Consider the following 21420-nt stretch of genomic DNA (forward strand, 5'->3'; position numbering starts at 1 on the left):
TATGCATTTGACTTGTGCACATAATTTGTGAGCAGATTCTACTTGTACAAATATGCAAAGCTCTGCAAATAAATTTGCAATTAATTGTTTAAACAATGTATTTATAAATCCAAATTAGAGCACCAGTAACGTATAAATAAATTTTGTGGCGGTCAAATTAATCGTTGTATAAACATTAGTATTGATTGATTGTAAATTGAAAGAGAAATAATAATCTCTTGAATAAAATATCTAGGCAAATTTTAATCTTTCAAAAAGTCTTAAAGATGATTTTAATAAAAGTCAGAGCAGTTAAATAAAAATAATAAAGCTTTTAAGGTATTATTTTGTCACATATATCAAAACCCCCGTCTTCCGAGCAACCACAGAGCATTTTGGCTGTTTTTAGTACCATTTTGTATGAAAAATGTTGAGTGACATAGCCTATTTTGTGGTAGAATTGGTCTATAAATATGCAATAAATATGGATACAATTATATAAATAATATTTATTAATTTCTGCGACTTCAAAATAAGCGAGTTCTTCTCTCTAATTCAATATTTATTAAATATTGAATTAGAGAGAACTCACTGATTTTGAAGTCGCAGAAATTTTATAATAACCACGGCTATAAACAATATTAGTACTATGACAAAACTTCCAAGAAATGAATGACGAATTGGCTGATAATAATATATAAACATGAAGTTAATAAATAATAAATTGCGTATATGTACTATAACGGTGAATCTTCATGAAATTTTGAATAGAATTGAACAATCGATATTTTCTTATATTATGATTTTTTATATTAAACAGCAATTCGCCCTTAGAATTTAGCGAGTTCTAAGTGCTGACTTTTTTTAATGACCAATTCCATCCGATGAACTCATATTATTTTTATTTGGAGACATATTGCTATTAATATTTCCAAGTGAAAATCGATAACACTACTGCTTGACATCAAGATGTCCGAGGCGGTAGCCGAATTTGAACTTGTAATTGAAATTCCATATCTCTAACCACTAAGAGAGCGTTACTTTGTGAACATAGTATTAACTTTTATATTTTGGTAAAATGCCTTTTTCGCATATTAAAAGGTACTCGAATCGAATTCCAGTCGTACAAAAACAAAACACAAAAAAAGTTGATATACAAGAAAATTATACTTGTAATAGTATCTATTTAATATCAAATATTACGTTCTGGTTGCTTCAATAAAATTTTTAAAAAATTACAAAGTTTATTCAATGAATACTATAAATCAATAATAATTTGTTTTTATTATTTTGGGCAGCAATCAGAACCGAATGGCCCTATGAGCTGTTGTGAATAATTTCTCACGCAATTTTTGTGTATAGAAGGGAAAGATGATGATTTTTATTACGACAATTCTTGTCATGGGGAGAACTTTTTATTCACTTGGAAACATATTGTTATCTATATTTCCAAGTGAAAACTGTTGTCACTACTGCTTGAAAACAGACTGCTCGAAGCAAGATCGAACCCGAGACACCTGTGATTCAGGTCCAATCGTTCTATGCACTTACCTACGACCGAGCCCCTAAATCAATAGTAATAAATAATCATTATGTTGTCATTCAAAATATAAAGTAATAAATACCATAATGAAGCAATAAACAATATCGATTTAGAAACCCATTGATCAATCATTTAGCATAGTGAAATGGTTATAATTTACAGTTCGAATTGACATAATTAAGAGGTGTGACGACTGAACAAAGGAGAGTAGGCTGAAATGCTTTCCTGACAAATACAGGAAATTCATTCAGCGTTCATTATTATTGTTATTATACATGAATGAATATCTCTCTTGTTTCACATTATGCGACGGATGAGCACAAATAGGCTCATTGAAATACTGATTGAGTGAGTCCATGTGGCTGTTTGCAGACCGTGTCAGACATGTCCAACGACTCGGAAACACGACCCTTAATAAATGAAATATAATAGATTCATTATGTATTTTATTTAATTGAGAACAAAAAAATATAAAACTAAAAAAATATAAAGCAATAACGATTGAGAATTCTGAAAGGATATTCAAACTATAGTGGTTGATAAAGATACTCTCACTAAATCAAATGTTTGAGAATCATTGACTTAATTTTAGTGCAAGTAAATTTAAAAAAAACGACGAATTAAAGTAGATAATTCAAAGTCTATATGTACAACTATAAGTCACTGTATAACAACTGCAGTTCGTTATAAGTCTTCTAAATCAAATTGGGATTATGGTTTTTATGTGAATTTTAGATCAAAATGTCTCATTCAGAGTGTGTATTATATATTGTATGGGGCAGCGACAATTCATCTTCCATCTCTAATGTAGCCACCAGAAACTGGTACATTTGTTTAATATGATATAAATAGATATACTTGGAACGGTCATAACACGATGCGTACCGGCATCGACGTTGTATGTGTACTGACGCCAACAAGGAAGTCGGCATAGATAAATAAACATTTTAAAGATACTTCGTAGTATTAATCTTGATTTAATGAAAAATGCCTGAATCAGAAGAATATTTAACCTTGTTCCTTGAAAATAATAAAACAAATTAATAATAAAAAAAATTAAACAATTAAACGTAAGCTTATTGATTAGAAATTATTTCTATATTATTCGTAGTTTCTATTTTTAGGCAAGACAGATATTGCAGCTGTTCAAAGAATGAGATTATATCGCCAGCGAAGAAGTAAAAAAAATACAAGCAGTCAATGTATGTATGTTAATTTTAATTACATGAAGTTCTTCAAACACAATTACATGATGAGTGAAGTTGCAAAAACAATATTTGTCTAGGCGTTATTTAACATAATTCTCTGTGTGAACAAATATTATATAATTCATTAATCAGCAATTACTTCATTTCTCTAATAAAGGTTCATTTCTATATGCTAATTACAATGACAAACCGATCATGTCATATTTGAAGTATGACTTTAATTACATTATTGTTTTAATGATATTATAAATATATAATACGAAAATATCGCAGAAACAAGGATTCCAAAAAAAAGTATAACAATTTTGTAGAGATTTTCTAATGAACAAATCTATCTACTTTTTTGGTAGTTCTTACGGTTTTCGCGGAAAACAAAAAACCAGAATTTTGTACTTTTGATCTTGAAAAAATCGCGGAGTTCGGATCGATGTGGAATTTTGGCATTTCATTTGTAATGACTTATTTAACTTAAATGCCAATTTTCAGCTCTATGCAAAATTACTACAAAGTTGCGAATTTGTTTGCTTTGTTATGAGTAGGCAAATTGTTTGGCCGAGAAAAAACATCAATGTTGGGCTAAAGATGGACGTATGCTCGTAACAATATAAACATGATAATAGTTTTTGCCAATGTCAAATTAGCAAATTCTAAGAGAGCTATATTATGACCTAGCGATAATATTCTTTGCACGAAAATTTTCTTTTCAACCTCCAAGAACGTTCATCATAATGCAAGTAAAAGAAATTTAATCTATTTGGTAAAGAAGAAGCATCGTCAGGTAAAGATGAACATAAAGTCATGCGATATAATTTTGTGCCAATACTTATAAATAAGCAAATCCTTTGAATTTTCTAAATTTTAATTAATATGGATAATTACCAATCTATATTTGTATTGAGAAGAATTCTCTTATAAAAAGTATTATAATGAGAGAAACTCAATTTCTGATATGATGTAAAACTTATATTATAAGCTGTAATATTAATTTTTATACAAAACTTAATTAATAGAATATAATAATTTACCTAACCCTCCATAAACCAGATCAAATTACAACTTGCAATATTTAATGTGCCCTACATAGTGTAATGAAAAATGAAATGCATAAATCAATTCCGTTACGAAATAATACTTTATGCGAATGAACAACAGTATAAGGAAGTGTTGTAATAAGAATAATAAATTAAAAGATCAGTTTAATGCAGAACTTGTTATAGCAAGTAGACTCTAGTGCAAATATTATCCATATATGCTTATAAGACAACAAGGATGTGTAGGAAGTAGTACGCCTTTATCGAGGAAGGGTGCGTAGGCTCATTTTAACTAGATGCTAGCGTGACATCTCTTGCAACTTGTCAGTTTAACAATCGAAGAGACACCATTGTCAAATGGCACAACTAGTGTAACCGCCTAAAAAAAAGGTGATTTTTGGGAATTTATATTATTAATACTACTTTATCAATCATTTCAAAATTGGAATATGTTTATACATGTTTTAAGAATACATAGTAAAATTTTTGAAGAAAAAAATTAAATATTTTTTAAATTATCGTCGATCTCCAACGGCGCGACAAAAAAAGGCCCTTCACTGCTGCAGTGATTCCGGCCTTCTACGTGGATGAAATTTAAAAAAAAAATCTCGTTAAACTAGATAATATTGAACTGTAAAATGAACTACGATGAAGAAAAAAAATCAAAAATTGACAAAATGACGGCGTTTTTTAAAAAAAAGTCGAATTTTACCCAAAATTTTGGTCGTTTTTGGACTGCCAAAATTCTATTTTTGATCCGATCAAAAAATCGATAGTTCATTTTACGGAGAACTATATAAAGAACATGTAAAAAAAATTTGATAGTGATCGGATCTTTTGTTTTTGAGTAATCGCTGCAGCAAATTCGGAAAATGCTGTTTCGAGAAAAACGCGTTTAAAGATTAAATGATCGTTATACTATGTGCTCTATATATACTCTTTAAATATCTGTAACTCAAAAACTATTTAAGATATCGATTTAAAATTTTGGCATGTTATTTTTAAAGGTATAACCTATCGAAATATGGAAAATTGAAATTTTAATTTTTTGAAAATTTCACACTAGTTGTGCCCCTTAAATGGCATACCAAATTCGCAAAGGACTTACTCTCTGCTAACACTATCAGGAGACTAAGAAGATTAGATCCATTAAATTTAGTATAGTAATATATTTAGTATAGACTTGTAATTATTTTAACATATTTATATTTATTATTTACTTGTAATTTTTTTCACATGTTTATATTCATTATACAAACTTGAAATATTTCCAATGGGTAGTATTTTATTTAATTTATTATCTTAGTCACAACAATTACTGAATGCCTTTGAGGCAGTTGTAGTTTGATAAAAAAAAAATTAAATAGCATACGTCGAATTAAGGTAAGAAAAATGTATTATAGCCACGTTGTCTATATACAATATTTATTATTTTGCAGAATATTAAGGTAATGAATTGAATGATTTCACTAATTTAATTTCAAAAACTATAATGATTTTACACTAATTAGTAATTACAAATGCATATAATTTAGTGGTAAATACCAATTATAATACGACACTAAAATTTACTTTTAATAGTAAAGATTTTCTAATCAGTAACATGATCGTAAATATCACATTACAAAACAGTTAATTAATTTTACTTGGTAGATATCCTTAATTAATGTTCTTTCAAATTAATAGCTAGACGATAAAAAATTAAATAATAAATTCTTAATTAAAAGACTGTTAGTTCGTCTCGTCTTCCCGGCGTTAAAATTTGTCGTAAAAATAGTTAAATATAATATTTTAGTGAAAAAATCGAAAAACAGATTTTTTGTATATTAAACCGATCCATTTGTAGGCATGAATATTTTCTAGTAATAATCTTGAAGATAAGTCTAGACAGATTTACTTTTAAAAGGCACTCAAAGAAATCTTTATCTATTTGAATGCATGTTCAAAGACAAGCCCAAAGCAAGTGATAAGAAATGTGCATATATGCACATGTGTTATCGACCGGATATAAAAATGTATTTATTAAAGCAGACGCTGAGGCGAAATAACTATTTTTATACCAATTTTTTACTCTGGTGAATTATATATTTTATGCATTTTAGGGGGCGACCATTAATAAAAAAAATCACAAAATATCAAGTGGCGGAGAGAGAGGTATAGTAAGATATCACGTGTATGTATTTTTTTAATGTTTTTTTTTTTTTAATTACACGTGATGTTTGGTGAGGAGAGGGGGATAATTTTGAATATCACCATGTATCACCGAGGGGGAGGGGGGTCTAAAAATCCTCAAAAACTGGTTCACGTGATTAATGGACGCTCCCTTAAAAGTAAACGCAAAAAAATTAGAACTAAAAGTAGATGTTATACTATTAGATCAAAACTACGAGTATAATAAATTTATGGTGCAATTAGTCTTATTTAGTGTTTATTTGTGACCGTAATCTGATCAGAGCATTTTTATGACAAGGATGCCAAAGAGTTGCGAAAGTTCCTATATTTGGTCATTGCTCAATTGATACCTATTATGTATAGCGTATCCTATTATCGCAAAATATATATTTTTAAAGTTTATATTTTCAGTAGTAATTTTGTTTGATAGAGAACAACAAAATATTCTCCTATGTCCAGTTTTCATAATTTTTGAAATTGACAGAATAATATTGTTTCCAAGCATCCTCTATATTATCCTTGAAGAGAATACGATTATCACAATTGTGGTAGGTTCAAGATCTTTCAACTTGAGATAATGATATTATTTATTTGATGAACACTTATAGATGTACAATAAAAAATTAATTGCATCTAATTTAAAATAATATTTGCATATACGTTCTCTTAGATTAAATTCAAATTTAGTTTTGAAAGTATCTACAAACCAGATGCACTGTATAATTAAACAAAGAAAGCGTTTCGAAACTAATGAAACTAGATTTAATTGTGCTTATATTTTCAATTCAACATTTCAGTTTTCATAGAAATAAATTAATGTGGAGTTCAATTGATGATTTGTTTTAATACATTAAAGTGTGTTAATGTGCATTGTCAAGTGTGCATTAAATCTTTATCATTTGAATCTAGCATTAAAAAAATATATATTCATATTTAATTTAGTCATACTTTATATTACAATCTAGAACAATAACATGCACTCCACATATAGAAAATTATTGCTTCGTAATTTTTCGATTAATTATTATAAATAAATTTGAAGCTTCTTCTAATCATTTGCAAACAATAAACAATATTCATTTTTTTATCTCGTGATTTTTATTTTCGAAAAAAAGGCAGACGTGGTGTTAAAATATTTGAACAATGGCCATCTACCGTGTCACCTTGTTGATTCATTCTCGAATAAGACAAACAAAAATAAAAGTTTCAATGAATCTGTCAAATAAAAAACATCTACACAATATAAATATTGAAGTGCAATATAATTTGATTTTACTTAAATATTTAAATCATAAACTTGTTCTAATCATATAATCATATATTGATAAGATTCAGATATATTTTAAACCATATCATTTAATAAAAAAAAAGCTTTACCCATTATATGTGATAAAATGAAGTAAATAGCAACTTGTATAAATATAATTTTATTATATTAAAATCTCAACTGTACTCCTTCCGCGTCAAAAACTATTAAAATCTAATTAGCTTTGCACGCACATTTATTCATCATTTTCATAAATCAAATTATATATGTAAAATTTATAATTATTTAATTTTATGGAGTTAATGCAACGTCGAACCCATCGGATAATTTAAGTAAAATGTTCAAAGCTAAATAACTATAATTTAGTCATATAATTTAATATTCAAAGAACGTAATCATAAAACGAAAGATTTATTATTTAAGTTTTTTTTATGAAATTGATAAATATTACAAATTAATTAATGTATTTGTACAAGCAAAATCAAATAAATATATAATAATATAATTTTACCAGAATCTTGCTTCATATAATAATAATTGCAATCGTGCTTCAGAAATCTAGTTCTGCTTTCCAGTTACTAATTTTAAACGAATTTTCAATGCAATTTATAATTTCATGTTCAAATGCGACAAATTGTAGGTGACTCGATGGTAATGTGACTGCTTTAAATTTTTGTTTTTTTTTTCGAAAATAAAGATTGCAAAATAAAACAAACATAAAGTGAAAACATTGGGTTTACTGTGATATTCATTTGCATCTCTATATAATTTCTATTTTAGCTGCATTTTTTTAGTGGCATTCAGAACTACATTATACAGAAACAAGTTAAAAATATATGGTACTTGAATTGGTTAATAAAAAAAAACTTTAGTGTAATTGTAGATCTAACTAAATAAACGTTTCCCAAATGACTATTCCATTACATAAATTTGAAACCTACACAACCCGAAGCTATGGGTTTGGTTAAACTAAACAATTATTGTTTTACAGCCTCCAGTTCCGGGGACTCGGGCACGGAGATAAAATAACATATAAACGTTAGGCAACATTTCCATGAACCAATCTCATCTATTGTCAGTAAAAGTAAAAGTAAAATCTAGTAAAATCTCAGTTATCAAAATAGTGTATAAAATTGTATCATTTATTTGCATTTTGATAATTGTGATCAAAATAATTCTATAAAATTAATTCAAGTAATTCTACAACATTGATGAGAACTATGCAAATGCAGCATGTATGTGATAAATGAAATTCGTAAATTTTGGTGTATAATGCACTTAAAAATACGTACATACAAATATTATATTAGAACCATGGCTATTTGAAGTATGTACATAGTACAATTTTATTATATTATGCGATCATGTAAACCTTTCCTACCTATCGTAAAAATAAATATATACTAGGAACAGTCCCTTTTCTAGTTTGGCTTCTGGGCTTTTATTATGTTTATTCCGTTATAAACCTAATTCGGTCTATTTCTAGTTTTATTGGTAAATATAATAAAATTGTCCAGGAAATGATGAACTAAATTTTCGTAACTTTGATTAAGTATAGGTAAACTTCATTATCTAAAAGTATACTTTAACGACTTTAGTCGAAAAATCAAAAATTATTAATTATATTTATATTTGAAAAAGAACTCTACAACTTGCTGATCTATGTAAATTATTTATCTATAACAATTTTCACAAAAATAAAAAAATGTTTTACTTAATTAATCACTACAATCTTATAAAATATACCATTAAAGTTATTACATTTGAACAATTTAAAATTATAGAATTTATTATTAAAGTTTAAGCAATAAATTTAGACCGTAAATTACAGTTGTTTATAACTTTTCATAAAATGGATTAATAAATTAACGCAAAGAAATGATTTTTCTATTCAGAAATAAACGTAACTAGATGAAGCTTAGAATAAATTTTGTTTTGTTGAACAAATATTTTTTATAGATTATTCAAATAATGAATTAAATAATAGTGTATTAATTGCACGATTATAAAAATTAAATAAAATATAAATATTAACCTTTATTTTTAACAAATCAATATATCTCATGATTTTGAATTTTCATAAAAAAATTCTGGGGATCTAAAAAAAAATAATCATTTGGTTAACTGTTCCATATAATAAATAAAAGAAATAATTGTATATTTTATAATATGAATTTTTACACTTTAGCTGCTATACTACTGCTTTTACTGCTATTGTAAGAGGATATCGCAATTTATCTTTTAGAAAAATTTGGTTATTATTAATGGAACTGTTAATTATAGTAATATTAAAATTTGTACTTAATTTTATACTTTTAGAAAATATTCAATTAAAATTGAACCATTATAAAATGAAACCTTATGTGAAATTCACCCGATAATGAGTAATATAATATTCGCGAAAATCACTTGTTATAAAATGAAGAACAGATTATTTAGAAATGGCGTTAATATAAATTGTGGTAACTATGTTTTCCGTAAATAATCTGTTGATTTTCTGAATTGCCGCCTGATTGAATTTTCCGAACAAACAAGATGTTTGTTCTAACACAGCATTATTAAGTATAATTATAATTACTATATTTTCCATCCCGACGCTAGTTTGCAGACGATTTGGCAAATTGTCAAAACTAAATAGTACTTAAGTTAAGTGTAGAGAACAAGCTTACAATTCTCAACACATGCAAAAATAGAATTATATAAATAGCTCAATATCCTAAATTAAAACTTTATAAATACCTGTCTTGAAAATCGAAATGTATCATTTTATCCCAATCCATGTTGGCGGTTTATAGTCAATTGACACCATTAATCACGACATTTTAATTAACACAATAAATAGAGTTAACACACTACACAGTATGGAGTCTGAAACTGGGTGAGCATGGGTAACTGGGTAACTGTCTCTTAATTGCAGTCTTATATTAGTCATCTTTAAAATTGGTTTCAATTACTCACTGAGCTTATACCTGTTAATTATTTGATAATAATAATAATTAAAATGTATCTAAAAGGCACTTTAAAACTAGCAAGTATTACCCCAAAAACTACAAACTAAACTAAACCAAAATGTGAAAACTAATGATGTGAAAACAATAGTGAAAATTATACTCACTATTAAAATATTATACAAAGAATCATTGAAAATAATTATAATATACTTCTAAAAATTATGTTTCACTTCGATTAAGCAACTTGTTTTTCTCTCAAGACGATTTCTGAATTTAGGATAAAAGTAACTTGAAACATGTGTTCTATACCAAAGAAATATCCAATAAATTAAAATGCGTTTTGAGTATACTGTGACTGAGTTTTGCATCTATATAAAATCTGTAAATGAATTTGTCTATATAAAAAATTAACATTTTAAGTAAAATAATATCGTTTTATACTAGAGTTCTATGTATGCAATAGAAAATCAAAAATTTGTAGTGTTTATTTCTCGTTTTTCATAGACCAAGAAAATTTTGAATGTCCTGACAAAGCTCTTGCTAAAAATTACAATGAGTTTAGTAAAAAGTCATTTATATATTAATACAATACTGAAAATTATTGAAAACTCAAGGCAACAATCTTTTAATAAGAAAGCCATTTTATTTAATTGACTATTTATTATATACACTTATTTAATTTATAGTTCATTATTTTGATTTTAATTCACATGGCTGCAGCTTTTAATTTAATTGATAAAATCCGAAAAGCTTACTCAAACCTAAATGCTGGGATTAAAAGCAAAATCAATGTTTTTCTTTGTAAAGTCATGTATAAATTTAGAAACATTTAAAACATTCCGTACAAAAAGTAATCAAACAACAAATCAAAACTGGAACTGATCACACTTAATTTATTCTTTAGAATCAATTCATTTCATTTTTATTACGTACAATGCTCTTTCAAATACATATGATTTCACTCATATCAAACGTCATTGTTGAAAAAACTTGCAGTTATTCATATTGTTCGAACATTTTTAATTGATTTGATTAAGTATTAATCCTTTCCACTCGGATGCCGCAAGCATCAAAATATGTATTAATACTGCAATTCGCGAGTGGAAAGGGTTACACATTGTAATGAATATATACGTCAGACTACAACATTTTTCAAAATTTAGATAACTTGTATTTATCGTCAAAAATACTGAATGATTTTTGTTTATAAATTAAAAATACTAAAAATTGGACATTTGCATCAGTAAAACAATCAAGATGGGAAGGCTGAAAAAGGTCTAAGAAAAAGTGCAATGGTTCAGAGTATTGAATGTTGTAATAAATGCATACCGTTCTAGCCCAGAGTATATCTATAAAGAGTATAAATTATGGAAATCACAGAAATTATGAACGCAGAAATGCAAAACATCAACAAAATTAAGTAAACAAGAAAACTCAAGAAATAAGAAGAAAAGAAACAAGAAACTCCTCAATATAACATCATCATATATACTTATAGAATCTATGTATTCTGATTGTCTAGTTAAATTAAAAAAATAAAAATCATTGATAAAAATAGTTTCAAAAAGCCGTCCAAGCACTGCTACTGCCTCAATTTCACGAAAGCTCTTTTGTTAGAACATTTTACTTAACATTTAACTATTAGCATGTCTGGAAAAGCCACTACCAGGAGCAACTATAACTCCTTCAACAGAATACGAATTTAAATGAACGAGCAACATTTGAATAATTTAATAACAAGAAGGAAAAAATAATAATAACCATTCTTCATCGTAAATTAACAATTCATTTCATTTCCAAAGGCTATAACCCCTGACATCATTCGCATATTAATTCGATTGTGTCTGCCAAAACCACAATGGGAAAGTAAGTAAGTATCAAAAACCAATAAATTAAATTCGCAAACGACCAAAACCATTGTGAGACTACTTCGAATGTATGGTGGCACCATACATTCTCGTATATTGGGTTAGGTCAGTGATCGCTGGAGTTAAAAATAAATTGAACCATAAGGATCGCGTGGGCGACGGATAACTATTTTTGGTTTTTGTTTTCAGAGGAATATCAATAAAAATTAATTGGAACCAAGCCAGTCTGACATCATAAGTCGAAAGGGTCAGAATGCGGGTCAGACTTTTCGGATGAGTGAACTGTGTGAATCGTTAAATGGATGGATTGTATTTATATTGGGGTTTTGTGGAATTGGCTAAGTATGGATGGGGAAATATATGCCCAATTATAGAAATTTCAAGCATAAATTAGCATCTAGAAGTAATTACAATGTAAGTGAGAGAACGATCGTTTCCAGCAATGGTAATCATGTCAATATTGGATGATCTTAAAGTTTTTTGTATATTTTTGGTTAAATGAAACATCAACCCGTTGGGTTGCCATCTATAAAGCCACGTCGTTAAGAGAAGTCGGCATAATTATCGGCATATTATCAAAATTATTTTTATTGCAATCCACAATAAAACCCTTGTGAAACTGTGTCTTGAAAATACTGCTTACTCGTAATTAATGTTGCCCATAAATCATAGTTTGGGAAAAATAAATAGCTTTTAAACCTCTTTGTAACATTGGTACAAAGAACAATAGAGTGGAATTGTTATATTTGCGATTACTTAGCCAAACTGTTAAAGATTAAAAATAACTGCACATTGTTTGAACAATGACGTATGTGAATGAAAAAATATGTACTGAAGGAACATGTGCATAAAAAAGGTGAGATGAAAAAAAGTTTGAAGAAATGAATGAATGCATTTTGAAAATGAATTGAAATCAGTTATTAAATAATTTTTTTTTGTTATAAATGTTTTATTTTTAAGTTATGAGAACGACTATAGATATATAATAAACATTAGTACAATAATTTTATACGCGTGTTAATAAGTGTGTTAATTATCATTAAAAAAATAATTGGTTATGTAGTAAATTTCATGAATTAGTCATAACATTGTTTTCACATTATGTAATATGACATAACACAAGATTTTAAAACAATTTGAAGTATTTCAAAACCTACAGGCATATCAGAAATGACAACGAAAGATATGCCGAAATTCGAAACCTGAAATTTTTGATAAAAATCGCAATGAAATATGTAGACAAAATAATTTCAGAGAATAAAATATATCGCGCATGTAGAATACCTAGACAACATTTTTAATTAAAGGAATTTATAGAAATTGTTGTACAAGCCACGTGAAAAAAACCATATAAGTAAAAATAGTAATCATTTTTCCTAACTAATTAGTTTTGATCGATTAAAAAATATTTTTGAATAAATTGTGCGCATTATTTATATTTTCAATACTTTATTGTTTTCTTAAAAGTGTCTTAAGTGCATAATATTCTTAAATTTTTTTGCAAAATTAAAAAAAAAATACTAAGGATTCTATATGATATAATTAAAACCCTTGCTAGGACCCCTTAAAACCCTGGCAGTAATCAAAGTAATATAAAGTAAAAATAAAATTTTACTTGAATTAAGAATTTTTTCATATATTAACCACATGCACCAAAATCCTATACTTCAAAAAAATCTGTCAATTTCGCTGGGCGCTTAAGCGATTCTAATCAGAATCTATGCCGAGCATATGTTTGTCAAGTGTTTTGTAAGTAGCTACTGGTTACAGTTGACGTACTCACTTAAATATTACATTTTTAGAACACGAAGTGGATGAAATGAAACAGTTTAATATAATTTATACAATTACAGACATGAAAGGCATCCATTGGAAATCGTATTGAATTTTAACAAATTTTTTTTTTTTGAAATTTTACCTAACTAGCTGTATCTTAATTCTTATCAATTAAATTGGTTTCGAATCAGAATCTATGCCCAGCATATGTTCGTTGAGTGTTTTGTAAGTAGCTACTGGTTACAGTTGACGTCCACATTTAAATACATTTTTGGAACACCAAATGAATGAAATGAAACAATTTAATATAATTTATACAATTACAGATATTATAAGTTTGAAAGACATCGATTCGAAATCGTATTGATGATTTTTTTAGTAAAAACGAAAATTTTCTTTTTAAAATTAACAGTTGAACATTATACCCAACTAGCTATATCATAACCTATTCTACTTGCGAATTCCGAGATGTATACGAATTTTACAGCATCCGAGTGGAAAGGGTTAATTCTCATGGATTAAATTGATTAGATATACGTATCAGAAAGTTTGTACAACTTGGTATAAGGCAAAATGCCACTTACAATTAATTTGTATTTCGCTTCCACTAAACAAAATGTGATGTGTAGTAGACAAACTAGCTGTAAGTGGAATTCTGTCTTAAGGCAATTAAGGCATCGTGCCTTAAGGCAAATTGCTGGAACTTCCCGTACCAAAAATTATTTTTTTAAAAACGATTCACATTTTTGAAAAAAAATTACTTTGAAAAAATCAGATTTTTGACAAACAATTAGACAAAAAATCACCTTTTTTTGAAAAAAAAATTTTTTTTAATTTTTTTTTTAATTTTTTTTTTTTTTGAAAAAAAATGTTTTCTTTATTTTGACATATTTTGAAAGATTTAAACTTTTTTTCAAAGCAATCGTACTGCTTTAACTGCATAAAGACGAAATATCAAACCGCGTAAGCGCCGCGTCGACGTCTAACGCGTAAACATTGGTACGGAACTCATAGGAATGTAAACCAAAATTATACTTATTGTTAAAATCTCTATAAAATATCTGATAATTTGATGTGCATATGTCTAATGATCATTTTTGACCGCCAAATGGCATTTTTTTTTTTTACTTTTTTCGTTATATCTCCGAAACCGCTAGACCTGCCTTTATGAAAATTCTTCTTCTTCAGGTTCTTCACCTTCTCAATACAAGTAAAATGTTTTTTGAATTATTAAAATCGGACGCTCCGTTCTCTTAAAAACTGGGTTACCGTTTTCGGCACTTTTTGCCCCGTATCTTCGGAACGGCTAGACCTGACTTCGCCAAAAACTAATCAGCACGTCTCCCTATCAATACGAATTGAATGTTTTTTGAATTATTCAAATCGGTTGATCGGTGTTCCCGAAATCGTCGACGAAAATTTGTATCCGCGCACACACACACACACACACACACACACACACACACACACACACACACACATACATCCATTTTTTCTAAGGTATGCCAAAATATTCAGAAACCTTTGAAACGTCGAGAAATGCAAAAATTTTCATTTTCGATTTTTTTGCGATTACTATAACTTACCCTACGGGAAGTTAATAAAAGGTAAACCCCTTAAAAACCAATGATAAATAAATTTATTACTCATTGTCCTATAGGCGTATTGTAATTTATATGAAAACTAAAAAAAATTGCCTCCTTACAATATAATTAAATATAGTGATAAAATAATGCACTATTATGTTACTTTAAACGGCTATTAACACTATGTTTTCACTGTAGAACCCTCCGTATGTCAAAAACCACATGTCACTAAACCTATTTTTGACAAACTCATGGCATAATCCTCCTAATTTATAACTTCACACTAAGAACTTTTACACAAAAAATCTAAACAAACACAATTTGCACACAAAAATATTGTCATTTATCCAGCGAATCCTCAACCCAGGCTGTATCTTTCCTCGTGGCCTGGGAATACTAATATACTCGTAATGCATAATTTTCGCATTTCTTGTGTTATTGGCCTTATCCGAATAAAAACAACGTATTTTGACACACGTGTGGTTCGACCGGTTTTTCTGTACATGACGGTTATAAATTCAAGATGAAAAGGGAAGATGCATTTCATTAAAGAGCACATGCGTCTTCGGACGTACGCGCATAGCACGCGACTGAGGAGGACGACTGAGTCATATCAACAAATGAGCCGCTGTTATTGCATGGATAGAGGATAGAAACTCTAGGCAGCGCAGCCGGTACGGTACGGCTCGTACGGCGAAAAAAGCAAATGTTTTGGAAGCTTGCGATAGTTCTGACATGTGTGCGTTGGGGAGTTTGATGTAAGGGCTGGGTCACACGACCCGTTGTTAGCTTGGAGAAATTTTTATAAGGGAAGTATGAAGGAGGTAAATTATTAATCTCCCGTTACACTAAGGTGACCATATTTTTTTACGTCAAATCCAGGACGATAATTTTCAGTTATGTTTATCCTGGACGTCAGAGGTGGGGAGGGGGGGGGTGTTAGTCGTTCATATAACAAATGCTATTCAAGGATACAATAAAAAACAGCTTTTGTAAATGAATCTTTTTTTTATCATAATTGCGGATTTTTAGTAAGAGCTTTATCCTTCGACATTATTTCGAAGACTTCTTTATATATGATATAATATATCTTATATTTTGTTTAATCTATATGTTATATTCAATTTTCTTCATAATTAATTTGAAAAAGTTAGCATCTGTTATTTTGTTTTCCTAATTTTTATTAATTTAACTATTAATTTTCGAAAAACCGAGACATCCTGGACAAAAAATTGAAATCCGTATGATGAACTTAGTCACACGCGTGAATATTAGGTTGTCAAATATCTCCCTCCCGCTTTTTTGCTCTTGGTTTATAATACAAAAAGGCAGAATGGAGATATTTGACAACCTATTATTTTTAACAAGACTACACGCTCCAGACTCTGAGTCCGCATAGAAAAAACTTCAAATTTTTAACGAATAAGAACTTTTATATGGATATTTGTAAGGAAGGATATATTAAGGGTATAGGTGTATTTGATCTAATTTCAATTTTCAATTCAAAGACTATATATTTCAGTATATAAAAGTATGTACATTGCATTTTATAACATGGGTTTTTTACCCGTAGGTATTTGATCTACGTCATTTTTGAGAGAATAGGTAGCAGGCAAGCTCTCATCTGCCGGATTTAAAGTAAAACTCGTTGCCCCAGTTTCTTATATTCTTCGTAATTATTGTTTAATAATAATAATATCGTAATAATTAATTTGTTCGGCAAGCATTCTTATGTTATATTTATTTTAAAATTTGGTTGTAATTTATATTTTCCCTTATTACTCGTATTTATCTCATATTGTTTCAATAATAACTGCAATTATAATATAAACTAAGCTTTTTCTAGTACGTAGGATCAAATAAAACCTTTTGATAATATGTGGCGCTAGGACAAATAGTTTCACTTTTTGAACATCATAAGAAGACATGTCATTTTTATGGATTTTTGACGACGATGCATGAGTTATGGCAAGATATTTACTTCGCGAGGACTGAAAGTCTTCGCGCGCATAAAGAAAGGTTAATAAACTATTCCCTTTGGTCTAAGCTCCTCATTGAACTAATACTTCTAGAGTTCGAACTTATGTTCCTGTAATTTTGCAAATTCTAATAATGCATAATATTTCATATTCAAGAAATCCAAATAAGGTAGATTCAATTTGACATAATATTGCTGAAGTTTCAAATTTTTAATAAAAATGGTTGATCTCACAAAACATTTTGCTCAGAGAGAATAATTGTTACTATTACGGAATTAAAATCACAAACGTACTGTTTGTATTATCGCAAATTTTTGTTATTGTAATAAACATATTTAAAATTAAATTATTCAAAAGTATATTTAAAAGATATAACTAAGTGTAACGTCATCTATAACTAAAGAGATATATAATAAAGATTATTCGAAATGTAGGAGTGACATCAAGTCATTGTGATATCAGTGGGACCCCGTGAATTAGTGGCCAGAGCTATAAATTTGAATCAGAAGTTTCAGCTACAATATCTGCCTCGGAGAGCATGATGTCAAGGAATAGTAATATGAGCTTGTACTTGTAAATATATGTTTCCAAGCTGTTATTTAGCATTACTGCATCATTAAAAAAAATCATCAGTAATATAGAAATTGTAATAGTAAATTCATTACAGAGTTTAAAAATGTCGTAAGTCAGGGTAACAACACACAGAACTCCTTAAATTCTGCTAAATATATGTAAAACATGATATAAATTATCATAAAATTAGAAGTAAGAAGAAAAAAAGGAGTTTAGTTTAGAAGATGAGAAGAACACATTGAGAAACAAAAAGAAGAATGAAAATCAGTATAAGAAATGTGTATGTAAGAATTGTATAGAATATGATGAAAAATATGAAAAATGTAGGTGGCTAAAAATTCTGTAGAGCGGAGGCTAATACAAATTTAAATTAAAAAAAAATAAACAAAAATGTTTTTTTAAAAAATATCACAAATCTTTTGGATTGTATAACAATTTTGAGTATTATTGTTTATCGCAGTCATGTATTCCACATTTCCAATTTCGACATAGAAAAAAATTAATTGAAGCTACAAAAATGCTAGACGACTGATCGATAAATATGGCCATGAGTTTTCCAAATTCCTATACCTTGACCAAATTGCAAAATACTAAAAACTCAATAAATTTATTAATTAACAGTAATGAAAAACGATTGTATTTGATAATTTTTTCAAACCCCTGCCATATGTACGCCTCCTAAGCGTGTAAATTCGATCGTATGTTTGGTTTTAGGTTTCGTCGCGCCCGTATGCGTGCGGTTCGAATGCATCGGTGTGAGTGCAGGTTTGGTCCATGCCATGCGCTTTGGTAGACGCGTGCTATTGCTATGCTAGAAGGGGACAAGGAATCCCTTCTGTGACACGAAGTCGAACCCCGGCGTGCGGTTCATAGTGGAAAATTTGTTTTCGATTGTGAATTTTGATAATGTAAAAGAATTTTGATGTATTATAATCGATTTCGTTTTTTTTATGTATTATAATATATTTTGGATGTCGCGGCTCCGTTAGCAAAATACGTAGTAGTTTTGCAATTCGCGAGTGGAAAGAGTTAATATTTACACTTGGAATAGATGATAAAACGGTTTAATTTAAATTCAACTAATGGAGATTTTACAGCAATTAAGATTATTCATATTCACAATTTGAAAAATCATTTACTAACTTTTCGTAACAAGTGCTAATGAATATCTCAACTAGCTGTAAGTGGAATTCTGTCTTAAGGCAATTAAGGCATCGTGCCTTAAGGCAAATTGCTGGAACTTCCCGTACCAAAAATTATTATTTTTTTAAAAACGTTTAACATTTTTGAAAAAAATTTACTTTGAAAAAATAAGATTTTTAGGAAACTATAGATTGGACAAAAAATTACTTTTTTTTGAAATTTTTTTTTAAAAAAAAAAAAATAATAAAAAACTTTTTTTTTTGAAAAAAATATTTTTTTTTTCTTTATTTTGACATATTGTGAAAGATCTGAACTTTTTTTCAAAGCAATCGTACTGCTTTAACTGCATAGGGACAAAATATAAAGCGCGTAAGCGCCGCGTCGCTGTCTAACGCATAAGCATTGGTACGGAACCCATAGGAATGTTAACAAAATGTATACTCATTGTTAAAATCTCTATAAAATATCTGATAATTTGATGTGCATATGTCTAATGATCATTTTTGACCGCCAAATGGCTCATTTTTTTTACTTTTTCCTCCATATCTCCGAAACCGCTAGACCTACCTTCATGAAAATTTTATCGATTCTTCATCTTGTCAATACAAGTGAAATGTTTTTTGAATTATTCAAATCGGATGCTCCGTTCTCTTAAAAACTGAGTTACCGTTTTCGGCACTTTTTTCCCCGTATCTTCGGAACGGCTAGACCTGCCTTCGCCAAAAACTAATCAGCACGTCCCCTTATCAATACGAATCGAATGTTTTTTGAATTATTCAAATCGGTTGATCCGTGTTCCCGAAATCGTCGACGAAAATTTGTATCCGCACATACATACACACACGCACATACATACATACATACATACACACACACACACACACACACACACACATACATCCATTTTTTCTAAGGTATGCCAAAATGTTCAGAAACCTCTGAAACGTAAAGATATATAAAAACTTTCATTTTCGATTTTTTTGCGATTACTATAACTTGCCCTACGGGAAGTTAATAAATGTGATATTGACATAAAGAATTCTTCAATTCTAATTCATACTATCCTAATTTATAATAGGGTCATAATTATAATTCCTATAATTAGTTTATTTCACTTTAAGAACTTATTTTAAGCAATACCATGCGAATAAGTTAATAAGAAATAAATAAGTTAAAGTTGTATTTTGAAAAAGATTGGCATGAAATGTTATTGACATTAATTTTACCAAAACGAAAACGAAAATTTTAATTTATCTTTCCGTTTCAAAGTCTTCTGAACATTTTGGCATACCTTATAAGAAAATGGGCAATTTGTGTATGTGTGCGAGCGGATACAAATTTTCGTCGACTATTTCGAGAACAACAATCAATAAACATTCGATTCGTATTGTTGGGGAGACGTTCCCAGCCATTTCAAAGGCACGAGACAAAAATTGCAATTCAGTATTTGAGAGAACGAAGCGTCCAATTTGAATGATGAAGACCTGATGATTTTTTTGTTTTATTTTGAAAAGCAGATACACAAAGGAAATGACATTTTGCGGTCGAAAATGATCATATATAAACATCAAATTATCAGATATTTTATAGGGATTTAATTATTAGTACAAATTTTGTTTACATTTTTATGTGTTACGTGCGCGCTTTTATATTTCGTTATCAGAACAGATACGCAGCGTGATTACTTTGAAAAAAGTTCAAAATTCTCGAAAAAAATCAAAATTAGAATTTTTAACTTCCCGTAGGGCAAATTATAGTAATCGCAAAAAAGTCGAAAATGAGAATTTTTATATATCTTTAGGTTTCAAAACCTTCTGAACATTTTGGCATATCTTAGAAAAAATGAATGTATGTGTGTGTGTATGTGTGTGTATGTATGTGCGGATACAAATTTTCGTCGACGATTTCGGGAACACGGATGAAGCGATTTGAATAATTCAAAAAACAGTCGATTCATATTGATAAGGAGACGTGCTGATTAGTTTTTGGCGAAGGCAGGTCAAGCCGTTCCAAAGATATGGGAAAAAAGTGCCAAAAACGGTAACTAAGTTTTTAAGAAAACGGAGCGTCCGATTTGAGAAGTTCAAAAAACATTTCACTTGTGTTAACATGATGAAGAACTGATCATATTTTGATGAAGGCAGGTCTAGCGGTTTCGGAGATCTTGTAAAAAAAGTAAAAAAAAATGCCATTTGGCGGTCAAAAATGATCATCAGACATATGCACATCAAATTATCAGATATTTTATAGAGATTTCAATAATGAGTATAAATTTTGTTTACATTCCTATAGGTTCCGTACCAATGTTTATCCGTTAGACGGCAACGCGGCGCTTACGCGCTTC

At 28.8% G+C, this 21420-nt stretch overlaps 1 protein-coding gene across 4 annotated transcripts in view; it reads right to left on the reverse strand.

Annotated features, from left to right (window-relative positions):
* The window catches only part of LOC113385359 (disheveled-associated activator of morphogenesis 1), a 340934-nt gene that overhangs the window by 294667 nt on the left and 24847 nt on the right, over positions 1 to 21420 (reverse strand). For 2 of the 4 annotated variants that reach the window (XM_026623203.1, XM_026623201.1), the window contains exons 1-2: positions 15501 to 15589; positions 9940 to 10169 (exon numbers count right to left, since the gene is read on the reverse strand). The exons of 1 other annotated variant lie outside the window; for it this stretch is intronic. In XM_026623203.1, the coding sequence (XP_026478988.1) occupies positions 9940 to 9980 (41 nt within the window). In that variant the 5' untranslated portion in view covers positions 9981 to 10169; positions 15501 to 15589. Of the gene's footprint in view, positions 1 to 9939; positions 10170 to 15500; positions 15597 to 21420 lie in introns of those variants that run through there. One more of the 4 variants, XM_026623202.1, reaches the window with a different exon arrangement.

This window comes from Ctenocephalides felis, unplaced genomic scaffold, assembly GCF_003426905.1.
Source record: "Ctenocephalides felis isolate EL2017-DRISC unplaced genomic scaffold, ASM342690v1 CF-g0.4_SCAFFOLD_03571, whole genome shotgun sequence".
NCBI classification, from domain to species: domain Eukaryota; kingdom Metazoa; phylum Arthropoda; class Insecta; order Siphonaptera; family Pulicidae; genus Ctenocephalides; species Ctenocephalides felis.